The sequence below is a fragment of the Rhinichthys klamathensis genome, unplaced genomic scaffold (assembly GCF_029890125.1).
Source record: "Rhinichthys klamathensis goyatoka isolate OS25496 unplaced genomic scaffold, OSU_Roscu_1.1 h1tg000794l_1, whole genome shotgun sequence".
Taxonomy (NCBI): Eukaryota; Metazoa; Chordata; class Actinopteri; order Cypriniformes; family Leuciscidae; genus Rhinichthys; species Rhinichthys klamathensis.
Window position 1 is genome coordinate 109729 of NW_026607189.1, and position 22952 is coordinate 132680.

General features: G+C 37.0%; 1 protein-coding gene across 1 annotated transcript; it reads right to left on the minus strand.

Moving 5' to 3' along the window:
* Positions 1 to 966: 966 nt before the first annotated feature.
* Positions 967 to 22952, minus strand: fnta (farnesyltransferase, CAAX box, alpha). Its single transcript, XM_056243413.1, has 9 exons — positions 22756 to 22952; positions 19664 to 19749; positions 18054 to 18168; positions 17048 to 17152; positions 16328 to 16454; positions 14945 to 15093; positions 10623 to 10685; positions 9621 to 9798; positions 967 to 1570 (listed from the first exon to the last, which is right to left on the minus strand). Exons 1-9 carry the CDS (start codon positions 22887 to 22889, stop codon positions 1403 to 1405), a joined length of 1125 nt encoding a protein of 374 aa, XP_056099388.1. The 5' UTR covers positions 22890 to 22952; the 3' UTR covers positions 967 to 1402.

Sequence of the window (22952 nt, forward strand, 5' to 3'; positions counted from 1 at the left end):
GAAGACCCTGAGTGTGACTATTTTTTTTACAACCACTTAGACTATTCAAATCCTGTCCCCAATTTTTTTGGGAGTTCATATACCAAGTACCAACAAAGTCACCAAATTTCAGACCATTCCGATAAAGCTATGATTGAAAAAAAATTTTTTATTTAAATGCTTCGGGTCCATTTGGGCCGAAGGACCCCAGAGGGTTAAACCTTTTTAAAAAGTATGTTTTAGGAATGATTAGGATTTTTCTGTGATCTTGATATTAAAACATGAACAGGTATTTTACATGCACTATAAGTAGGCTTTACAATCAGTCATGCAAATGCTGTAAGGAACGTTTGATGAATGATTCTTGGTGAAAACAAATGACTTTAGGTCTGTGCAAATTGCTGTCAGGTTGAACACCTTTATGAATCGTTCAATTATTGGACAACGGTAATGACTTGTGCCCAGTGCCACTGGTTTCTCTTCGCATGTACACTGCTTAATCGTGTCAACCTTTCAGTCTTTCCTTGATAAAATCACAGTGTTTAAGGCTAAGGTTAAAGTTGTAGTCAGCCAATTAAACATAACCAGTGTTAGACACTCAAGCGCACCGTTAAAAAGTTTGCGGTCAGTAGGGTTTTTAAAAGACATTTCTTTTGCTAATAATAATGTTTGTTTGTTTTTTCAGGATTTTTTGCTGCATAGAAAGTTCAAAAGAACAGCATTTATTTGAAATCGAAATCTATTAACATTAACATATATAATCTTGCTGACCCCAAACTTATGTGTAGGGTTAATTTTCCACAAGCTTAGGCGTTATGTTAGTTGTCCATCTGCTAAAAAATATTGAAATCTGTCCATAAATCAAACACTAAAGGCAAACATGAAAACAAGTCTTCTTGTTACAAGACACTTTCAGATCCTCATTTCAACCAGGAAATGCAAAAATGCAAGACAAAAACAATTCTAGTCATTCAGATTTAGCATTAATCATTATTATTTCTGAACATAAAAAATGCATGTACAGTCAGTCCGAGCAGAGTTTGGTAACACAGACCAGAAGATGCTTTGGCAAGAGAAGCTCTGACCACACCTGAAGCATGTCAGTAAGGTATTTGCTTTGATAGACCTCTGAAAAGATAAATGCTAGTCTAAAACATGAGTATGAATCGCTGTCAAACTCCCAGTGTTCACTTCATTCACTGCAAGGTGAGTGTACAGCTCACTCTGAGAGCGTTTAAGCTTATGGCTACTTAGAGTTTAACGCCGTTCTGACTTGCAAGCACTGCTGTTAAAGCCTGGCTGTGCACACACACACACACACACACACACACACACACACACACTCATACACAGATAAAGAGTCTATCATGTCTCAGGGTTTCTTCCTCCTCCTCTCAGCATGTGTCCGGGTGTGTGTTTCTCCTCAGGGGTCGATGGGCTCACCGTCGAGATGCTGGGACGAGGGAGGAGGCGGGGCTAAAGAGGAGGGGGCGGAGTCACCCGAGCCATACGTGTTCTGGAGAGATCGGGACACGTAATCCCAGTATTCCCTTCGAATGGTGTCCTTCTCCTCGGCCAGGAACTTACAAAGCTAAAACACACAAACAAAATCAAGGCTCTTTAACAACGACGGAGACCGTAGAGATGCATCAGGACACACGAGCTGTCAATCAAAAATTCAAATTTTGAATATTCTTCTAAAAAAAAAAAAACTGCACATTTGAATGCAAAAACCGAATTTTTGTTGTGTCAAGAGGCGCGAGACATGATGACGTAATGACGCGGTGTGTTTTTGTTAGCTTATCCAATACAGAGCGGTGCGCATGCTTTGTTAATTTGAGAAATGGCGGGAAAAGGCTTCATGCTTGTGCAATGACATACTTGACCAAACCATCGGTCAGATCTGAGTGTGTTTATCAGCGGAAAACATTGTCAACAGAAAGAGCTCAGCGTGTGTGTGAGAGTGTGTTGGAAACACTGTCAACAGAAAGCGCTCAGATCAATCGGAATCGTGTTTTCTCAGGTTACTGATGCACTTACAGTTTTATGCACTATTGTAACCTAATTTTCCTTGCATGCGCATTAAGGAAATACTATTTTATTTAAGAACAATTGTTCCGAAAGTTAATGCTCTTTAAAAAGTTAATGTCATTTCATTTCAATAAAACATGCGATGCTTGATTTGCTTGTTGCGCTCGCTTGCGCCCTCTTGTGGGCATAGGAGACCATACTGTACTTTTTTAAAGTATTCCCTTTAGAAATCGAATATAATTAGAATTTGGCTGATATTTAAGCCAAGTCCCCTTTATTTATACAGCCCTTTTTACAATACAGATTGTTTCAAAGCAGCTTTACAGAGATAACCAGAAAATAATGCAACAGTGTTTGTTGAAAATAGCGTCACGGTCCAGCTTAAAGGGTTAGTTCACCCAAAAATGAAAATTAGGCCTATGTCATTAATGACTCTCCCTCGTGTCGTCCCAAGCCCGTCAGACCTCCGTTCATCTTTAGAACACAGTTTAAGATATTTTAGATTTAGTCCGAGAGCTTTCTGTCCCTCCATTGTAAATGTGTGTACGGTATACTGTCCTTGTCCAGAAAGGGAATAAAGACATCATCAAAGTAGTCCATGTGACATCAGTGGGTTAGTTAGAGTGTGTTGAAGCATCGAAAATACATTTTGGTCCAAAAATAACAAAAACTAGGACTTTATTCAGCATTGTATTGTCTTGCGGTTCTGTTGTGGATCCGCGTTCAGTGCCGCCGCTGACGTGTGTCTGGTGTGTGTGTCTGGTGTGTGTGTGTATTCGGGTTCAAATAAATATGGCTGGGCAAAAAAATGCAAGTCTTCCTCTGTGTGGAAATCCTTAGACATGTTTGCGAAGATTGTTTCGTTTCCAGCGTGCGTCTCCCTCAGACTGTAAACGAAGCTCGGGCGCACCAGACACACACACACACACACACCAGACACACGTCAGCAGCGTCTTACGTCAGCGGCGGCACTGAACGCGGATCCACAACAGAACCAGAATACACACACACACCAGACACACACACACACACACACACCAGACACACGTCAGCGGCGGCACTGAACGCGGATCCACAACAGAACCGGAAGACAATACAATGCTGAATAAAGTCCTAGTTTTTGTTATTTTTGGACCAAAATGTATTTTCGATGCTTCAACACACTCTAACTAACCCACTGATGTCACATGGACTACTTTGATGATGTCTTTATTTCCTTTCTGGACAAGGACAGTATACCGTACACACATTTACAATGGAGGGACAGAAAGCTCTCGGACTAAATCTAAAATATCTTAAACTGTGTCCCGAAGATGAACGGAGGTCTGACGGGCTTGGGATGACATGATGGAGAGTCATTAATGACATAATTTTCATTTTTGGGTGAACTAACCCTTTAAGAGAGCTCACCGATGTTCAAGATGTCTGACGAGAAGATTCAAGACAAATGGATTTTAAACGCCAAGACATTGCGTGAACACTGTACATATTTCAAACGGTGTAAAACTACAGGGGAGTAAAGTCTAAATGCAGCTCTGGCATTTCCCCATGTAACGAGCGTCAGCGTGCGAGAACCGACGGCTCCCTCTGAGCTGCAGTAAAAGCCAGTTCAGACTTTATGAAAGGAAATCTGCTGCTTATGCTCATCAATATTCTGCACTTCACAGTCTCACGGAAAGGTCAGCGGTCTGAGTTCTCAAGCTCGACCTGATGAGGAATTCTCTAGAAACATGAGCAGAATCCTTTCTAGAATTGTGAAGCTTCCACTATAGAACCCCTCAGAACCATTTTAGAACTATTCTGAAGGGTTCCATTATAGAAACCATCACGAATATTCTATAACAATCTGAGGGTTCCACTATAGAACCCCTCAGAACCATTTTAGAACTATTCTGAAGGGTTCCATTATAGAAACCATCACGAATATTCTATAACAATCTGAGGGTTCCACTATAGAACCCCTCAGAACTATTTTAGAACTATTCTGAAGGGTTCCATTATACAGGTGAAACTCGAAAAATGAGAATATGGTGCAAAAGTTCATTTATTTCAGTAATTCAACTTAAAAGCTGAAACTAATATATTATATAGACTCATTACATGCAAAGTGAGATATTTCAAGCCTTTATTTGTTATAATTGTGATGATTATGGATTACAGCTTATGAAAACCCCAAAGTCAAAATTAGAATATTGTGAAAAGGTTTTCATAAGCTGTAATCCATAATCATCAAAATTATAACAAATAAAGGCTTGAAATATCTCACTTTGCATGTAATGAGTCTATATAATATATTAGTTTCACCTTTTAAGTTGAATTACTGAAATAAATGAACTTTTGCACGATATTTGCACGAGTTTAACCTGTAGAAACCATCACGGATATTCTATAACACGATGAGGGAACCAATGTGAGAAAAATGTCACATCACTAATATTTTATAACTATGTGTGAGGGTTCCACTATTGAACCCCTCAGAACCATTCTAGAACAGTTCTGAGAGTTCCACTATAGAAAGCATCACAAATATTCTATAACTGTGTGATGGTTCCACAGAAGAACCCCTCAGAATAATTTAAGACCTGTTGTAAGGGTTCCACTGTAGAAACCATCACAAATATTTTAGAACAGTTTGAGGTTGCCACAGTAGAAACCTTAAGAACCATTTTAGAATTATTGTAAAGTTTCACTGGAGAAACCATCACAAATAGTCTAGAACCATGTGAAGTTTCCACTATAGAACCCATCAGAACCATTCTATAACCGTTCTGAGAGTTCCACTGTAGAAACAATCACAAATAGTCTAGAACCATGTGAGGTCTCACTATAGAACCCCTCAGAACCAATAGTAGAACTATTCTAAGGGTTCCACTGTAGAAACATCACAAACATTCTAGAACAGAGTGACGTTTCCACATTAGAACCCATCAGAACCAATAGTAGAACTATTCTAAGGGTTCCACTGTAGAAACATCACAAACATTCTAGAACTATGTGAGGGTTCCACAAAAGAACTATTCTAGAACAGTTTAAGGGTTTCATCAAATAATCGTTTAGAACCATTCTAATGTTAGAGTTCAAATGTCCAATTCTTTACAATTATGAAAAATCCTTTAGAATAGATTCTGTTCTGATCCAATCTAGAACTAAATGTGTTCCAAAATAAAATTGGTTCTAGAATGACGTGAGGACTCCGAGAATACAGTTCCAGAACTATGCAATTCACTTAAAAAAAAAAAAAAAATTGTGTCTCAGCACAAAACTACACATTTCATATCCGTGGACATTTGTCCTCTGAACGCTTTCATATTCCTCATCTCGGATGCGTGTGAGGGTGACGGAACCTGAAAGGTTGAACCAGTTTTTTTTTAAACACACACACACACACATGCACATGGCCTCAATTTCAAAACAGAAAATCATTTTCAACTCCATCATGATCATCATTGTGGCTCAGGATGAGAAACGCACAGAAAAGAAATCTCATTAACCTCCACACACACACACAACATCCGCACGTTTGCCGAGGAAAACACAAGGCCTGTCACGGAGAGATCCTCGGGAGACGAATAACACTTTCGGTTCTGATTTTCCCTTCTTCACGGAGAGCCAAGCTCTCTGTTGTGCGGAGGCAGCCATGTATATGCGTTTAGTTTGATATGAAACCATAGATCAATAATTAATTAACATCTATTAAAGTTGTGTTGAGTTAATATTTAAAGACAAGTGCTTTCAGCTAAAAACAGAATTTCAAAAGTCTCTAATTACCCAAATCACTGGACGTGGATTATGTCTATTGTTTTGTACGAAACTGAAATATTCAACAGATTCTATAAAATATAGATATCCGTGAGTGAACCTGAACGCTACAAGAGATGAAATATAATTACTACACCAACGGATAAAACCACGTATTCTTTATGAAAACGCTTTACATGGAACACGGGCTAATTAATATTAATATTTATGATGAAAAACTCAGCATTTGATAGTGTCATACATCATAAATCGCTCCTAAACTGAGTTGTAATGTTGCATACGAGGCATATTATGTACGTTTTGCAAAGTTTTACAACAGCAGTTTTGCATCAGTTACACGCTTTAAAGATTATTCAACCATTTAAAACAATAAATATGGTGCTATTTACTGTAAGGCAGTGTGTATGTAAACTTCACAGAAAGCACGTTTAGATGCACAGTAATATCAGCATTTGGTTATATTCTGAATATGCATGCGTGAAGTAAATGCATTTAATAACACAGATGGCATATGACTGTATACAAGAGGGAAAAATAGCATTTGATTACTTGTCTACTGGTATATTCAAACCTATGAAGACTATCTTATTTTTTTTTTTAAAAAGAACGTGGCCCCGCCCATGACACAATTTTCACAGCGAAAGCAAAATCCTGACACGAGAGCAAAGAAAAGCGGTTTGAGAGAAACACTTTTTTTTTTTTAGAGAAAATGTTTTCACACTGATAGCAAAAAATATATATTTGAGATTTTTTTCAAAGTATTTTGAGAGATTTTTTTCTCAGAAATAATTTTAACAATTTCTAATTTATATTTTTTTATGTTCTACGAGAAAATACTTTCTCTCAAAACTTTTTTTAGTCTCAAATATTATTATTTGCTATTGGTATGAAAACTTTTTCTCTCAAACATTCTTTTTTCTCATGAAATGCTTTTTTGCTATCAGTGTGATAACTTTTTCTCTCAAACTTTTTTTTTTCTCTCAGATCATTTATTTTCTCGCATGTAATAAAGAAACATTTCTAGCTCCATAAAATACAACTTACAAAGTTTTTAATTATGTATATTACATACTAAATTTATAATGCCTATTATTGTTAAATAAATATTTTATAGGTGAAACTCGAAAAATTAGAATATTGTGCAAAATTAATTTATTTCAGTAATTCAACTTAAAAGGTGAAACTAATATATTATATAGACTCATTACATGCAAAGTGAGATATTTCAAGCCTTTATTTGTTATAATTGTGATGATTATGGATTACAGCTTATGAAAACCCCAAAGTCAAAATTAGAATATTGTGAAAAGGTTTTCATAAGCTGTAATCCATAATCATCAAAATTATAACAAATAAAGGCTTGAAATATCTCACTCTGCATGTAATGAGTCTATATAATATATTAGTTTCACCTTTTAAGTTGAACTACTGAAATAAAAGAACTTTTACACAATATTCTAATTTTTCGAGTTTCACCTGTATATTATAATTTTGGCATACTTTGTATAGAGAAAAGGTCTGATGGGGGTTTATCAGACGGGCTGCAGTGTTAACTTTGCATGAAAAGATTGTATTAGTGCTTTTTCAGAAAAATAAATTACATTTAATATGTTTTATTTAAATAAGTCAAGCACTTTTCAAGTACCGTATTTTCCGCACTATAAGGCGCACCGGATTATAAGGCGCACCTTCAATGAATGACCTATTTTAGAACATTTTTCATATATAGGGCGCACCGGATTATAAGGCGCATGAGATACTGCAGTCAAACGTTTGACTGGGTTTGCGTTATGCATCCACTAGATGTGCTAAAGGGAATGTAGCGAGTGCGCGGCGCCGGAGGCGAGGCGTTTATTAGTAAGCGTGAGCGCGCTGGGGCGGGCACGTAACTTACATTCGCAGCCTGACTCATATGAGTATTCATGTGTGGCGGCTCGCTGACAGCAACAGCTGGCTGTTTTGAATGAGACGACCCGGTTACTGTGAACTAGAGATGCGCGGTTGGCGGTTACAGCCGCGGACTCGGATCGGGCGGATGACGGGTTCGGGCGGGTGGCGGGCGGTTGAACCAGACAAATGAAAAAATATACATTGTTAAATATTGTCTATGCAGAGACTGCTTGTTATCAGAGATAGCAACGCCGGCGAAGGAGGTAGGCTACGTGACAAACTCAAAAAAAGGAGAATTAAAAACAAAGGAAATGGAAGGTCAGAAAAGTGACGCCTGGAATAAGTTGTGCGCTCTCTTGATATGCGCCCGTTCGATATTGTTTCTGGTAAAGGATTCCACCAAGTGGCCCAGACGTTGATTGACATTGGAGCTAAGTTCGGTGCTGTTGACGCTGGACGAGCCTGTTCTGAAGACTCCCGTTCATTTTGAATGCACGGGAAGAGAGCGGAGAGCGCGTCTTTTTCAGGCACAGTGCAATTCATTTTATACCATCAACAGGCCTAACAATCATATAATAAACTATAGAGCCTCGATATTAAAGAAACGCCGAAGTCACTCCTAGGCTTTTTCGTTGGTGCGCCAGCAGCTATGTCTACAAAAGACAGATGAAATCTAATATTAATAATTGATCCATGTCGGCATACACAGCCTAATATTTTTTATAATGAAAAATAGCCTACACAATCAAGATAGACTATTTAGTTTTTAGCCTATTTATTAAATCCAGGAAATTGGTTAATGAAACATGGATTAAAATGAAGATACAATTAATACAAAACGAAATTCGCTTTAAAGAAAGGCTTTGTGCTTTATTGAGGCCTCTGTGAAAGTTTGAAAGTCTTTTAGTGCCGCTTTCTGAGTGTTAGCGTCCGTAATGGAGAACTGTCACGCCCCATACAATAGCAGCAGCATGTTGAAATTATGTGCCAAAATGCGTTTTCTATTTGGCCACAATGAAAATATTGTACAGTAGCCTATCAGATAAGGTCAGGTTTGTCGAAGTGTGTTTAATTTAGGCTATTTTTTATTTTTGTCCCTGCGCGCCGATCGGAGACAGAGTTCACTGCTGATATTCTGAGAGCTTTCTAGTCTCGCGGCTGTCATCATCAGCAGCGCCTTGTATCGCCCAATCAGCAGATGGCAAGCGGATGCGGTTTTGAAAATTGGTCAAAAACGTTGGTGCGGATGGATGGCGCATGGATGGATGATGAGTTTTGTGATGCGGTTGCGGATGAAATAATAGCCCATCCGCGCATCTCTAGTGTGAACGGGGAGCGCTTTATGAACATTATGTGCCGCACGAGCAGCGCCGGGGACAGTGTGTCTGTTCGTAAGAGTGAGCGCTCGTGAGCGGGCACGTGACTTACACACACACCTGAACTGGCCGTGTGACAGAGCGGGCATAAGATGGACGCGAGTTCGCAGGCGAATTTAATAACGCGGAGCGTAATTAACCAATTGATCCATATATAAGGCGCTCCGGATTATAAGGCGCACTGTCGTTTTTTGAGAAAATTGCAGGCTTTTAAGTGCGCCTTAGTGCGGAAAATACAGTACCTTTTTGTAAAATATGGCTGTTTTCAAGGGTTTTCAAGGACTTAAATTTCAAAAAGTCAAATTTAAGCAACTAGTACGAACGTATGAATGATTAGGAAACATAGAAAACTTGCTTTTTACAGACTCAAAATATGAGTGTAAAAAAAGTCAACAAACTGAAAAAATAATAATAATAATTAGGCAATGTAATATTGTTAAAATGGATTTCCTAAAATTGGTATCGGAAAAAAGTATCGTTCAGGAACCGGTATCGAAAATTTTGTTACGATAAGGATCTGAATGGTAAAATGATGTTCATGTAAACATGGCCCTTGTTTTCAGCGTGTGTGAAGTCCCAGCTCACCTCCAAGGCCTTGTTGAGCGTCTCTCGCTGGTCGTGGCTGGAGCTGTTGGTCTCCAGAGTGTCTTCGTAGAGGTCCACCAGGAAGGCGGAGAGATATGGAGAACTGCACGAGTCCTGAAGCTCGGTCACTTGCTCCAGAAGTCCAGGATACGAGGACAAACCACCATCCTGTAGGATCCTGAGTCACAGAGCACACACACACATGATCTACACATCTTTTGTCTGTTTTATTATTTATATACAATATCACTGCAAAAAATGCTTTTCTTACTTAGTATCTTAGTCTTGTTTCCAGTCCAAATATCAAAAGATTCTTAAATCAAGATGCATTTACTAGATGCCAAAATTCAAAATCAAGTGAGTTGTTGCTTAAAAAAACAAGCAAAATGATCTGCCAATGGGGTCAGAAAAATAAAGTTAATTCACACAGAAACAAGATTATTTTTCTGACCCCATTGGCAGATCATTTTGCTTGTTTTAAGTAACAACTCACTTCATTTTGATTAATTCCCCCAGAAAACAAGACATAATATATTACGTCGTTTTACTACTTTAGTAAATGCATCTTGATTTAAGAAATGTTTGATATTTGGACTGGAAACAAGACAAAAATACTAAGTTTTGCAGTGTATATGTTGATGCTTTGACAACATTGTGATACACAGTCATGCTAATAAAGCTAATTTGAAATTGAAAATTGAATTGAGATAAACACTGTACACGTCTAAATAAATAAGCAATGTAATTATTTATTTCAAAGTATGAGCAACAGCAATAGTGATGCTTGCCTTGGCAAACACTGGATCTATTAATGATCCATGTTATGTTTTTGTCCATATATTCGTATTAACATTCATTCAGGCTCTTCAGTGCAAACTGTGTTTGTCTTCTCCTGTTACTGGTGAGCATCTGCCATCTGCTGGGATATGTTTGAAATGTACTGTATGTTTGAAAGAGAAATCAGATCTTAATCAGATGTTTGTGTCTGTTTGCAGCTCTCACCCTTTTAAATAGTTCCAAGCGCTCTCGTTGTGAGGAGCTTTCTTTATTTGTTTCAGTGTGTACCTAAAGAGAGATAGAGAGAGACACTTTAACACTATTAAATCATATAAAAACAATAAACATACACTTTACTCCAGACATTTAGCAAAGATTCATTCATCATCCTTATCAAAGCACAACATTTCTTTATAATTCCATACATTTTCAAATTCCTCTATATTCTTCATTGTTTTAGAAAATATGAGAGAGAGGGGGGGCATTGAATTGGTAATTGGTCATTTTTACTTTCCAGTAACAAATAATAGTCTTTAAATATGAATTATAAAAAAAATTTATAATAATAATTAATAATCTCGAACAATCAGCAAAACAAAATTTTAAAAACACAAAATAAAACACAACAATCAAAATTTAACAACAAAAAAACAAAATAAAATAATATTAAAACAACTTAAATAGATATGCAATTACCGCATATAATCTTTCAGGTCTGACAATAACTTACAACAACATACAACAATCATTTAAATTACAATTCCATTCCTAAGTATAGGTCTTTTCATTTCTGTATTTGGTCTAATAATTCGGCCTAATAATAACAATTTGGCATTGAATTGGTAATTGGTCATTTTTACTTTCCAGTAACAAATAATAGTCTTTAAATATGAATTCTAAAAAAATTTTTATAATAATAATTTTTTTATTTATCTCGAACAATCAGCAAAACAATTTTAAAACCACAAAATACAACACAACAATCAAAATTTAACAACAAAAAAACAAAACAAAATAAATAAAATAATATTAAAACAACTTAAATAGATATGCAATTACCGCATATAATCTTTCAGGTCTTACAATAACTTACAACAATATACAACAATACCTTTAAATTACAATTCCATTCCTAAGTATAGGTTTTTAATTTCTGTATTTCTGTATTTGGTCCAATGATGATTTCTTTAATCTATTTTTGAATTGAATGACATTTTAAAAGCAGGTGTTTGGTATTTGGGAGAATCAAGCATTGTCAGATTTATAGAATTAATTTTATTCTTTTAATGGCAAACTTTTATGTTCATAAATGTAAATTCTCCTGTAAAAAAACTTATTTTACTTCATTCAGGAAAGAAATTGAGCTTTATATTGATTCACTCCGATTTTCTATGAAGCAAAAAGCAATTAAAACATTGAAAATTTGTAATTGCTTTAATATCTTCATATAAATTAGCAATAGCCCCCTAGTGTGAAAGTCTTTGTTATATCTATATTGTATGTCAATATATACACAAGTGTTTGTACAAACTTTGTTGATAAAAAAATAAAAAAATTAAAAGCAGGTGCAATCACACATTCACATGTTGCAGTTTTTGTTTTGAGAGGAACCACACTTGTGTTCGTCAAACAAGCAGCTTTAAGTTATTCATAATGCAGCGCAGCGACACTAATGATCCATTTTATATGATATAAATCTTCATGAAAGGGCATTATAAAGCGTTAACGAAGATATAGAGTAAGACATCTCCTTTTGAAATCAAGACAAAATAAGTGTGAACTTCTAATTATTGTAATTTTTTAGATGCATCAAGTTATTGAATAATCACTCTTAAATCTGCTTAAAGCAAAACTCTAAAGGTCTAAGAAAAACATGACTAAAAAAATTAATAAAAAAATGAGTTGTGACCATTGGTAGTTTTACACACAATTTTTTTTAAGTTATCAGACAAGAAGCTTTAAGAGATTTATGCGAGCGGCGCAACGACTCTGATCCGTGATCATGAAGATATACATTTTTGCATTGTAAAAACAGGAAAATGGTAGTGCTGCAAACATGACATCCAATCAAATCACCTCATCTTGTGTGGTCAAAACTCACTGCATCCACACATATGATAGTCTTCTGCCTTAGCAAATCACGCTGCATTACTGCTGTTCTCGACAATGCACCTTTGTAAAAGCTAGCTGGGTTTTAGCTCTTACAGGGTTCCCACAGGTTTCTTCAAGTTAAATTCAAGTCTTTTTAAGACCATTTATATAAAAAATTAATACCTATTTCACGTCCCGACCAGCAAAGAAAAACAAAATCCTTGAACTTGTGTTCATTTATTTTTCAAATGTGGAATGGGTAAAAGATGATAAGCAAAGCAGGTGTGAAAAATAAAAACATTTCAGTAGGCCACAAGAAAGTTGTGTTTTAACATTAGCTAGCTACTTATTCCATGCTGGGAATACGGGGAACTGAGAGACCCCTGAACAATAAACATCGAAAATCATAATAATCGTGGTTGACAAATGAAACTTTTGTGGAAAAATACAATACGGAGAAGTTACATACAGCACAATCTTTAAGACCCAGACATCAAAATTCAAGATTTTTTTTAAGGTATTATTTCCAAATTAATAAACTCAATGCTTTTAAGGCTTTTTAAGACCCCGCGGGAACCCTGACTTACAGCATTAAGAACAAATATAGACACAGGCTGTGCTTAGAGATCGATTTAAGACTCAAACTCCCCTCCATACAAAAACACACCCTGTATGAGTTCTTGTTTTTAATGTCAATAATACGAGCAAGAACGACCGATCATCCACACGGTTCCAAATGTGACATTGATTTTACACAACAGTTCAACAAACAATTTTTTTTTTACATTTTAAACAGTATTGTTTGCTCTATTTCACAACAAAACAGTTTCAATGAAAGCCACAGCAGAACTTGTGCATCTCCATAATTAAGTGAAAGAATCTGTGGCTTTGAACGAATCAGGAGTCAATGATTCAATGACTCGTTCATAAATACAGTCGGCCACTTGATTGGTTACTGAATGAATGTATGAATGACTCACTCATTAAAGGAGTAGTCATTTAAACGAAACGATCGCTCATTTAAAAAAAAAATAACAACGTTTAAGTTTTATAAGCTCATCGAAATGAACAAATCTTTTTCCGAGTCATTTGATTCATTTAACGACCGAAATGAACGAATTGACTCCGAAAAAGATTCGTTCATTTTGATGAACGAGTTCGAACAGGAGAGTCACACAGAACAGAGCAAGGCGGGCATGTGAGCTTATAAAACTTAAACTTTGTTATTTCTTTTTTAAATGACCGATCGTTTCGCTTGATAAGACCCTTATTCATCGTCTGGTGTCGTTTAAAGCCCTTTGAACAGTTTGCACTGAAACTGTCTTTTGGACCTTGAACCGTTTGGTGCCCAGTAAAGTCCATTATATGGAGAAAAATCCTGGAATGTTTTCATCAAAAACCTTAATTTCTTTTCGACTGAAGAAAGAAAGACATGGACATCTTGGATGACATGGGGGTGAGTAAATTATCAGCAAAAGTTTTTTTAAAAAGTGAACTAATCCTTTAAAACACTGACTTGCCGCATCATACAGTTGGTTTTAGTTTACTATTTAAAAGCTTCATCATTTAATATATCTCTATTGAACATTTTTTTTTATTAAAAACCATTGTAATTGCATTCATGCCACCTGTGAACAGCATTAAACTGTGTGTAAATACATTTAAATCCAGCTTGTGCCACTGCAGTGCAAAGATGGCTTATGTTTCATTTGATTAAAATTATTGATTTAATTTAATCTATTGCTTTATTTATTGTATTAATAATTACATTAATGGTATTTTGACCCAAAACATGACACATAGGGGTAGAAAAACTCAATAATAACGTTATAATACATATTTAATGACAATGTTTCTACTTGTTTGCTTGTTTTTAAACATTTAAATGGTAGTTGTCATAAAAAATGATGGATTTATTTAAACATACCTTCTGATGTTCACTCATGTTTATTTAGTGCTGTAACTAGTAGTAAAGCGGAAGAGATGATCGTTCACGTGCCGCTTTGCTTGATCTGAGGCACATTAAAGAGCCACAAAACGCTATTTATTGTTTGAATTTAGTAAAACAACTGAGCTAAGAAGCAACAAAGCACATTGTAAAATAAGCTTATTGTGATTTATTGGATGGAAGCGCTACAAAATTGTTCATTCATCAATTTAAGAATCGATATCGGTTGTTAAAAACGAAAATCGATTAAAATAGAGAAATCAATATTGTTAACCCAGCCCTAGTATGTAGTGAGGAAATATACAGATTTCCTTTTGAACTAAGGACAAAATCAGCTTAAACTTTTCATTATTGCAATTTTTTCGAAGTTGATGAATAATCTCTCAAAACTTTGAAAGCCTGAGAACCAAAACAAAAATGAATTGTGATCATTGGTATTTTTGCATAAGAATTTTAATCTTTGAGCAAAAAAGGCTCTGGTTGGGATTTGTCAATGAATGAGACTCACTGCACTTCTCTGTCGAGGATGGCAGGGTCGGAGTATCCGCTGGTGTGACTGATGACGAAGTGTCTCTGATTCCAGGCCGAGTTATTCCTCACGTCCTCCTCTAACAGTTCCTCCACATACTCCAGCTCTCCATCCCACAGCTTATACTCCTGTGACACACACACTCACAACATGAACATGTGAAAAGTACTGACTTCGGTACCAAGTCGATTCTGAAATTTGAAAAATGTGACTCTTTGAGCGGAATCATAAACACCTCTGATTGGCCATTGTGTTCACGAGCTCATCAGATATGTCTGTGATTGGCTCATAGAATGTAAAAAAAGATGGACGCCGCCCCTTCGCTCTCCTCCATTGGTCAGAAGTGAAGGCGCCAGTGTCCCGATATGGCGCTGACATCTTGAACTTGAGTCTGCGCAGAAGCGATCTCGGCACCAGACCTGCGCAGTCGTGAGCCGGAAGTAAAGCCGAGAAATCAAGGCCCCGCCCCCACTCTCCAGAATCAATCGCAAGCACACGCTCCGGCACTTCTTAAAAATTAATTATAGAAATTTAGATATTAAATTTAAAGCTCCAATCTCCTCAGTCCTCCGAAGATCCCGAAAAAAAGTCAGTTGGTGCTTCAGTGACTACTTCGCTCAGAGAACCTGTCAATCACAGCTGTCAATCATGACGTCACACCAAATAACTAACTAAAAACAAACTTATTTTAAAAACAAACACTTGAAATTACATCAGCGTGATAAAAACTACAGTAAATGACAGAAACCGTCTTTGGAAAAACGATATTTGAAGTGTAATTTAATTGTTTAGTTGGTCTCACGTGCCGTTGAATAACACGGGGAGGCGGGGCTTATGAGCTGTACTGGGACCGGCCACCGGGGGGCGATCGAGACGCTCTGGCTTCACTTCTCAGGGCTTGAGCGGCACGCTTGGATTGGCTACAATGATCAACGCAACAGTTTGAGAGTACACAGAAGTGTTTGAAAGTTGTTTTTTTTAAACGGGAGCGGGAGCTTTTGAAAGCACAAGCAGAACCGATCCGCTGGTAGACGCCTGCTTTCAAACGCTCCCGTGTGTCTCTGTGTAAGCGCTCGCAGAAGAGCGTCATTGATGTATATTTACAATACGTTTTTGAAGCGCTGATCATTGTAGCCAATCACAGACATACTTGATGAGCTTGTGAACACAATAGCCAATCACAGACATACTTGATGAGCTTGTGAACACAATAGCCAATCAGAGGTGTTTATGAATCCTGCTCAACAGCGCTCTCATTTTTTCAATTTCAGTATTGACTTGGTAACGAAGTCTGTACTTTTGACAACACTACATGCAGATCAGCGAACCGTTGACACGGCACACGAGGCTGTGAATCTGCACCTGGATGACCCACTGTCTGTGTTGCCACGCGTGGTAATTCTTCGCATCTTGACTGAGAATTTCTGCTACAAACTGCAGCTCATCCGATGTGTCGTTCAGCCACTCCACCACCATCCGCCTGTGATGCCTGCACAAAATGTTTAACAAATAATCATTATTTCACTTTGTTGCGGCTCCTCTCTTCCCAGTCTGTCAGTAACGCTGTTTACTTCCTGTCTCTATGAAGCCCCTCCTTCTGAAAAGCACACTGTGCTCTGATTGGTTGGCTGAATCAGTGTGTTGTGATTGGTCGAGCGCTTCGAGTGTGTTTGGGAAAGTCCCGCCCCTTCCCATAACCGCCAGTTTAACACACTACTAACTAACTCAACCAGGGCCCGCCCCTTTATTCTGCGCATGAATTATTATAATGAGGAATATTGTGACGTGTTCGTTCCCGGGAGAAACTCAAGACTACAATGGAGGCGTTTCAGGAGTTCAGAAACACTGACACTGATATAGAGAAGAACCCATGATCAAACTGCAACATCACACACTAAAGAAAAATCTGTAAAAAATAAAATACATTACAGTGTCATACAGCATGTATGACAGATTATGGAAATTACAAAACCAATGAAAAAAAACAGTAAAAATGTAACATTAGTTATGCTTATAATTATTAGTGGTGTTTCACTATATTTGCCAAACTGCATGTGAACGCACTGGCTGAGGTGGACTTACCAAACCTGGTAGTTCTTGGGCTGATCTTCTATGATGGCCGTGATATACCTCATCTCTTCTCTCAGGTCTTTATCTAGAGCCTGCAGTAAAACTCTTCTGTAGTGCCTACACACAACACACACAGTTTAACACACGACTCAAGTGTCTTGAACATGCTTTCTAGCTTTTTGCAGACAAAAGCAAGCAGGAGGTTAAAATCTGCAACACAGTGCACACTGGGAAATGTACGGAAGCGTATTGCATTCACTTGAGGAAAAAAATCTACTCTGTTTTTCTGAATTAACGAGTTAATTATCTCAGAATTATGAGTAACTCATTAATTCATAAAAACAGAGTGAAAAAAATGTTTTTCAAGAAAAAATGTATCTCATAATTCTGATATTAACTCGTTAATTCAGAAAAACAGAGTAGATTTTTTTTCCTCAAGTGAATGCAATACGCTTCCGTAGAAACAGGTGTTATAAGAAATAGTGTAAGTGTTATAAATACAGAAATAAACACTTTTATTGAGCAAAGATTAAACTGATTAAAAGACATTTATATTGTTGCAAATGATTTTATTACAAATAAGTGCTGTTTTTTTTTTACTTTCTATTCATCAAAGAATCCTGAAAAATTAAATGCATGACGGTTTCCACACAATTATGAAGCAGCACGACTTTTTTCAACACTGATAATAATCATAAATGTTTCTTGAGCATCAGATCCTCATATTAGAGTGATTTCTGAAGGATCATGTGAGACTGAAGAGTGGAGTAATGATGCTGAAAATGCAGCTTTGATCACAGGAATAAATTACATTTTACAATATATTCACATAGAAAACAGATGTTTTACATTATAATAATATTTCAGAATTTTTACAGTATTTTTGATCAAATAAATGCAGCCTTGATGAGCAGAAGAGACATTTTTGAACGGTATTGTATCAGGTTTGCCCTTAAAAGCTCACTGGGCTGTGACATATTTCACATTTACATGTTAATTTAAATATCCGTGGTCTCACCACACTGTGTAATTGGCGGCGTTGAGCTCGATGGCTTCAGCCGTCAGTGCAAACGCTCGGTCACTTTTCTCGTCGTTCTTCAGGAGCGCTCTGAACATGTCGAACACGTCTGTGACTGCAGATGACAAGACAAACCGTTAACATTTCATGTGCCTTAAAGTCCCCCTGTGGTGAAAATCCAGCTTTTAATGTTGTTTATTATGTCTATGTGGTGTTTTTAATATGCAAACCATATGTAAATTCATAAGTCGACAGCATTGCTGAGTATTTCCTCCTTAAAACTGCAGTGAACCAAAGACAGTCTCAAAAACACGGTTTGAAATCGCTGGTGTTTCTGACGTCACAAACGACCTTGTAACCAATCAGATCAACGTGTGATCGTCAACCAGTGGATCTCTGAGCTGAGGGAGTGAGTGGAGGCGGGGCTCATTTGCATATTCATAGAACTCCGCATACTAAACGAGGAAAGGGTGTCGAGTTACATTCAAGATATTTTAAGACATGAAGACATTTTTTCGCAAGGAAAAAAGCGTTTACCGTATTTTCCGGACTATAAGTCGCTCCGGAGTATAAGTCGCATCAGCCCAAAAATGCGTCATGACGAGGAAAAAAACATATATAAGTCGCACTGGACTATAAGTCGCATTTATTTAGAAATTTATTTAACAAAATCCAAGACCAAGAAAAAGTTATTTAAACAGACTTTAATTCATTAAAACAGAAGGCATTTAAGTTATTCAGCTACACACAATAGCACAAAGAACAACAGGCTGAATATGTGTCTGTTGATGTGTTACGTTAACAACATACCGGTTAGCTACACAATAGCATAAAGAACATACCTGAGAGGCTGAATAGGATAAAATAAAATAACATAACAAGACAGCGAGTCCAACAGTTATCGGTAAAGCAATTTCACCAAGCTCCCGCGATCTTATTCCACATCACTGAACCCGTTGAATTCTTCATCCTCCGTGTCGCTTCTGAACAACTCGGCTATTTCCGGAGGAAGATGAAAACTAGCTGTAGTCTAGAGCGCATAGAGCGCTCTCTCGTGGCTGTAGACGGTAATGTCACCCCCAATTTCGCCAAATGATGCATTCACGTCATACCACAAATACATCAAAAACTCGCAAATAATAATCTGGGGCCGTCAGCGATCCTGTGACGAGTAAATCTTGGTAATTTTTATATATAAGTCGCACCTGACTATAAGTCGCAGGACCAGGCAAGGTATGAAAAAAAGTGCGACTTATAGTCCGGAAAATACGGTAAATATGTCATTTTGATGATCAAAGATGAGTTTTAAGGGATAAAATTAATGACTACAGGGAGACTTTAACTAAACCAACAACTAACAGCATACAGTGAGCTAGTCATTATCAGAAAATTAACTCTGACAGCATGATCGGGACTTGAAATTGGATAATTACGGCTCACATTACCAAATTCATTGCATGACTACTTAAATAAATAAATGGAAATGAAAAAGAACAATTGGGATTATTCAATAATGTGAGAAGAAAACGAGTGATACGAGAGACATGAAAGAAACGGGACAGTGATAATGTGTGAAAGAGAGCAAATGTCATTGAATAAAAGGCACTTACATTTCTCTGAATAAGCAATCTTCACCACAGGGTTTGGCCCATCATCCTGAGGAACCGGTTCCAGATCGGCCCACTCCTTTCTGTCCCTAAAAGAACAAAACAAGCACATTAAATGAGTTCATACACTTGGTAGTAAAAGAGCCCAGTCATTTCACTTCATCAAGACTTCATCAAATGGACAATACCTTGAATGTGATATGACTCGATATGACATTTTGAATCAGCAGCAGTGTTGGGGAAGTTACTTTTAAAAAGTAGTGTTTTCTCGTTACTCGTTACTTCTTAAAAAAGTAATCCGTTACTTTACTTAGTTACCCCCTTTGGAAAGTAACTTTTTATGTTACTCGTTACTTTTACGTTACTTTTATGTTGCTTGACTTTGGGCAGAACCCAATATCTGTTCCTAAATGTGTAGGCCTACATAAAATTCTACTATGAACTCTACTTATTGAAAAACTAGAAAAAAAACTAGAAAAAAAAGAGAGATTTTGAGATAGAAAAAAAATATATTTATTTAAATAAGATTTGAAAAACCTGTATAAACTGAACACCAAAGCACAATATTAACTATTGAGCGGTGGTGACGCGTTCATGAAAAATGTCACAAAGAACCGGCAAAAGAAATGATTATGAATATCGAATATCAAATATAGCAAGGAGACATTTCAATTGTTTATTAATAAACAAGTGTTTTCTTTGTCAGTCAGTGTCGGCTGCAAAGATAAAGTTGACGATGCTGACTCGCGATCTTCACAGTAGTGAACGCGCCAGAGAGAAATGCACATTTCATATGGATTACATAAGCAGAGAGTCTGTTTTCTCTCGTTTTGAATAGTTTTGTTTTAAAGAACACATTTCAAGCTTTCTATATATTTCTCAGATCTTTGAGGCAAGTAGCTTGCGCTAAGTTTCGGTTCATTTATGAGACGAGCTCAGTCCACGCGCCGACACGGAGCTCCTGAGAAGTCCTGATTATATTGCCTGCTATATTTACTGCTTATTTATTAAAGACAATTGGTTGATGAAACATTGATTAAAATTAAGATACAATTAATACAAAACGAAATTCACTTTAAAGAAAGGCTTTCTACAAAAACAAACTTAATGAAGTGGTCAAAATCATGCTTACCCACTCCATTTGTCTCCCGATTGCGCATCTTATGCTCTTACTCATGCTTTTCACTTTTCATATAGCCTAATCAACATTGATGAAATTAAAAAATAAATTATTTTATTTAAACATAAATATGAAACTAAATCGTTGTCTTTAATGACTAGGCTACAACACGCAGTCTATACAGAGAAATTTAATATCGGAGCGGGATTTGAGCGAACCCCGTCTATACTGTAAGCATGTGGGGGTAGAGGTACGATTTTCGAGCAATCATCGAATATTATTTTGCTTGATATGCCAATCCTTAATATTTGGTGTTTTAAATGCCTGTTTGAGGTCTCTGTGAAAGATTTAAAGCAGTCTTTTAGTGCCGCTTTCAGAGCGGTCAAGTCCGAAGAACTGTTACGTCCATAACATTGTTTCTTTCCTCATAAATGCGAACACGAAAAATTCAATACAATTAATATTTTATGTTCTGTGGAGAGCCAACCCTTCTTCATCCGGTGGGAGTATTACTTTTGGTTTGCGCAGTGTAATTCACAGAATTGATTGCTCTGCTACCAGCCTCTGTCACGTACCATGTGGAGCTTGTGACTATTGCAAGCGCGCAGCTGAGGAGACAGTGTTGCTGTCAAATTTGTCCATGGGGAAAAGTAACGTTGTGCGGAATTGAAAAAGGAACTACGTTTCGTTACCAAATTTTCAGTAGTAACGCGTTACACTACTTTTTACCCGAAAAAGTAGTTACGTTACTGTAACGCGTTACTTTGTAACGCGTTACACACAACACTGATCAGCAGGCATCAATAATAATATAAATGAAATAATAATATCAATGTTCTCATGTAGATTAAAGTCGCCATATAATCAAAATTGCCAAATCTTTGTTTTTATGAAATATTGCAGTGTTTAGGCTATTATAAATGATTAATTGGTGCACATTATTATTCTTTATTTATTCATTGATTATTATCTTGCAGCATCTCTTCTCTTCTCTGATGATGTGGGCGGGGTTATAACCTGTCACTCACATGAGATCAGCCAATAGCAAACCACAACCAATTCCCCACAGACAAAATCAAGCCCCGCCCACATTTGTTCTTGTTCCAGAAGCGCTTCACTCGGATATACGTCATAATAGAGAGGAACAAACTTGTGCAATTTCGGTTTCATGCTGACTTTAAGGCTCTTTTAGTCCTGCCTTTTTATTTTGATTCAGTTTTGATTAAATATCATAATCCTCTTCAGCAAGTTTTATTCAGAATCAGGCAGAAATAAAGATAAGTGACAGAGAACATCAGTAAAACAGCTAAAGGGGTCAGAGTGTCAATAGAATGAATCAATCAAGAAAACGGTTCATTTGAATCTCTTCATTCTCACAAACTTGTATTCGGTTCATTTGAATCCCTCAGAAAATGGGGGATATCGAACAAACTTCTTTAGGCTTAATCTTAAGGAAAATCTTGTGTGACTCACTCAGAATCAATTAAACTAACCACAGAAAACATCTACTGTAAATCAGGATTAAACAGACTCTAATAATAGTCCTGATCTGGATTAAACAGACTCATTCGGCCAAGGATTACAACTACAGTCAGGGACTCTTTTCAGATCATGTGAATCACTCAGAAAATGAGAAATTAACTCTCATAATGAGTTATTTTAGTGGTTGCAAACTGATAACTTGGGATATATAAAACTTGCTCAGGGGATTTGATAAAACTTTAACTCAGATCTTTTTAAAGCGCTCCTGATTCAGTTCATGTGAAAAACACATTTAACGTTAGCACTAACTAATACAGCTCTCTGTACACTGATGTGCATTGATTGCATGTAACGAACCGTGTCATCTAAAAGCTGACGTCCAACACAATAAAGAGGAGAATGAGTAGATTAAACATCTGTAATTAAAGTGATTAGCCGCACACTCTCATTCAGAGTTATCATGCTAAGCTAGCTGCTAGCCTGCTAAGCTCACCTGTAGAAGATATAACCTCCTTTAACAGGCTCCTCGTACTCCATCTCTGCCTCGTCCACAGTGTTCTCCTCTTCCACTTCGTCCTCCTCCAAACTCTCCGCCACGGAGTTGGGCATTTCTTCAACAGAAGACATTGCAGAAAACTGCACCTTGCTAATGCTAACTGTGCAGACTGAGGGGAGATGACAGAAGCGTGA

Bases quoted from the DNA above. Each gene is read 5' to 3' on its own strand.
- fnta (XM_056243413.1), bottom strand. From the start codon at position 22,889: ATGTCTTCTGTTGAAGAAATGCCCAACTCCGTGGCGGAGAGTTTGGAG. The intron at 15,094-16,327 runs GTGCAGATTCAC...TGTGTGTCACAG, and splicing joins ACAGACAGTGGGTCATCCAG to GAGTATAAGCTGTGGGATGG. The intron at 10,686-14,944 runs GTGAGTCTCATT...ATCTCTCTTTAG, and splicing joins ATCCTCGACAGAGAAGTGCA to GTACACACTGAAACAAATAA.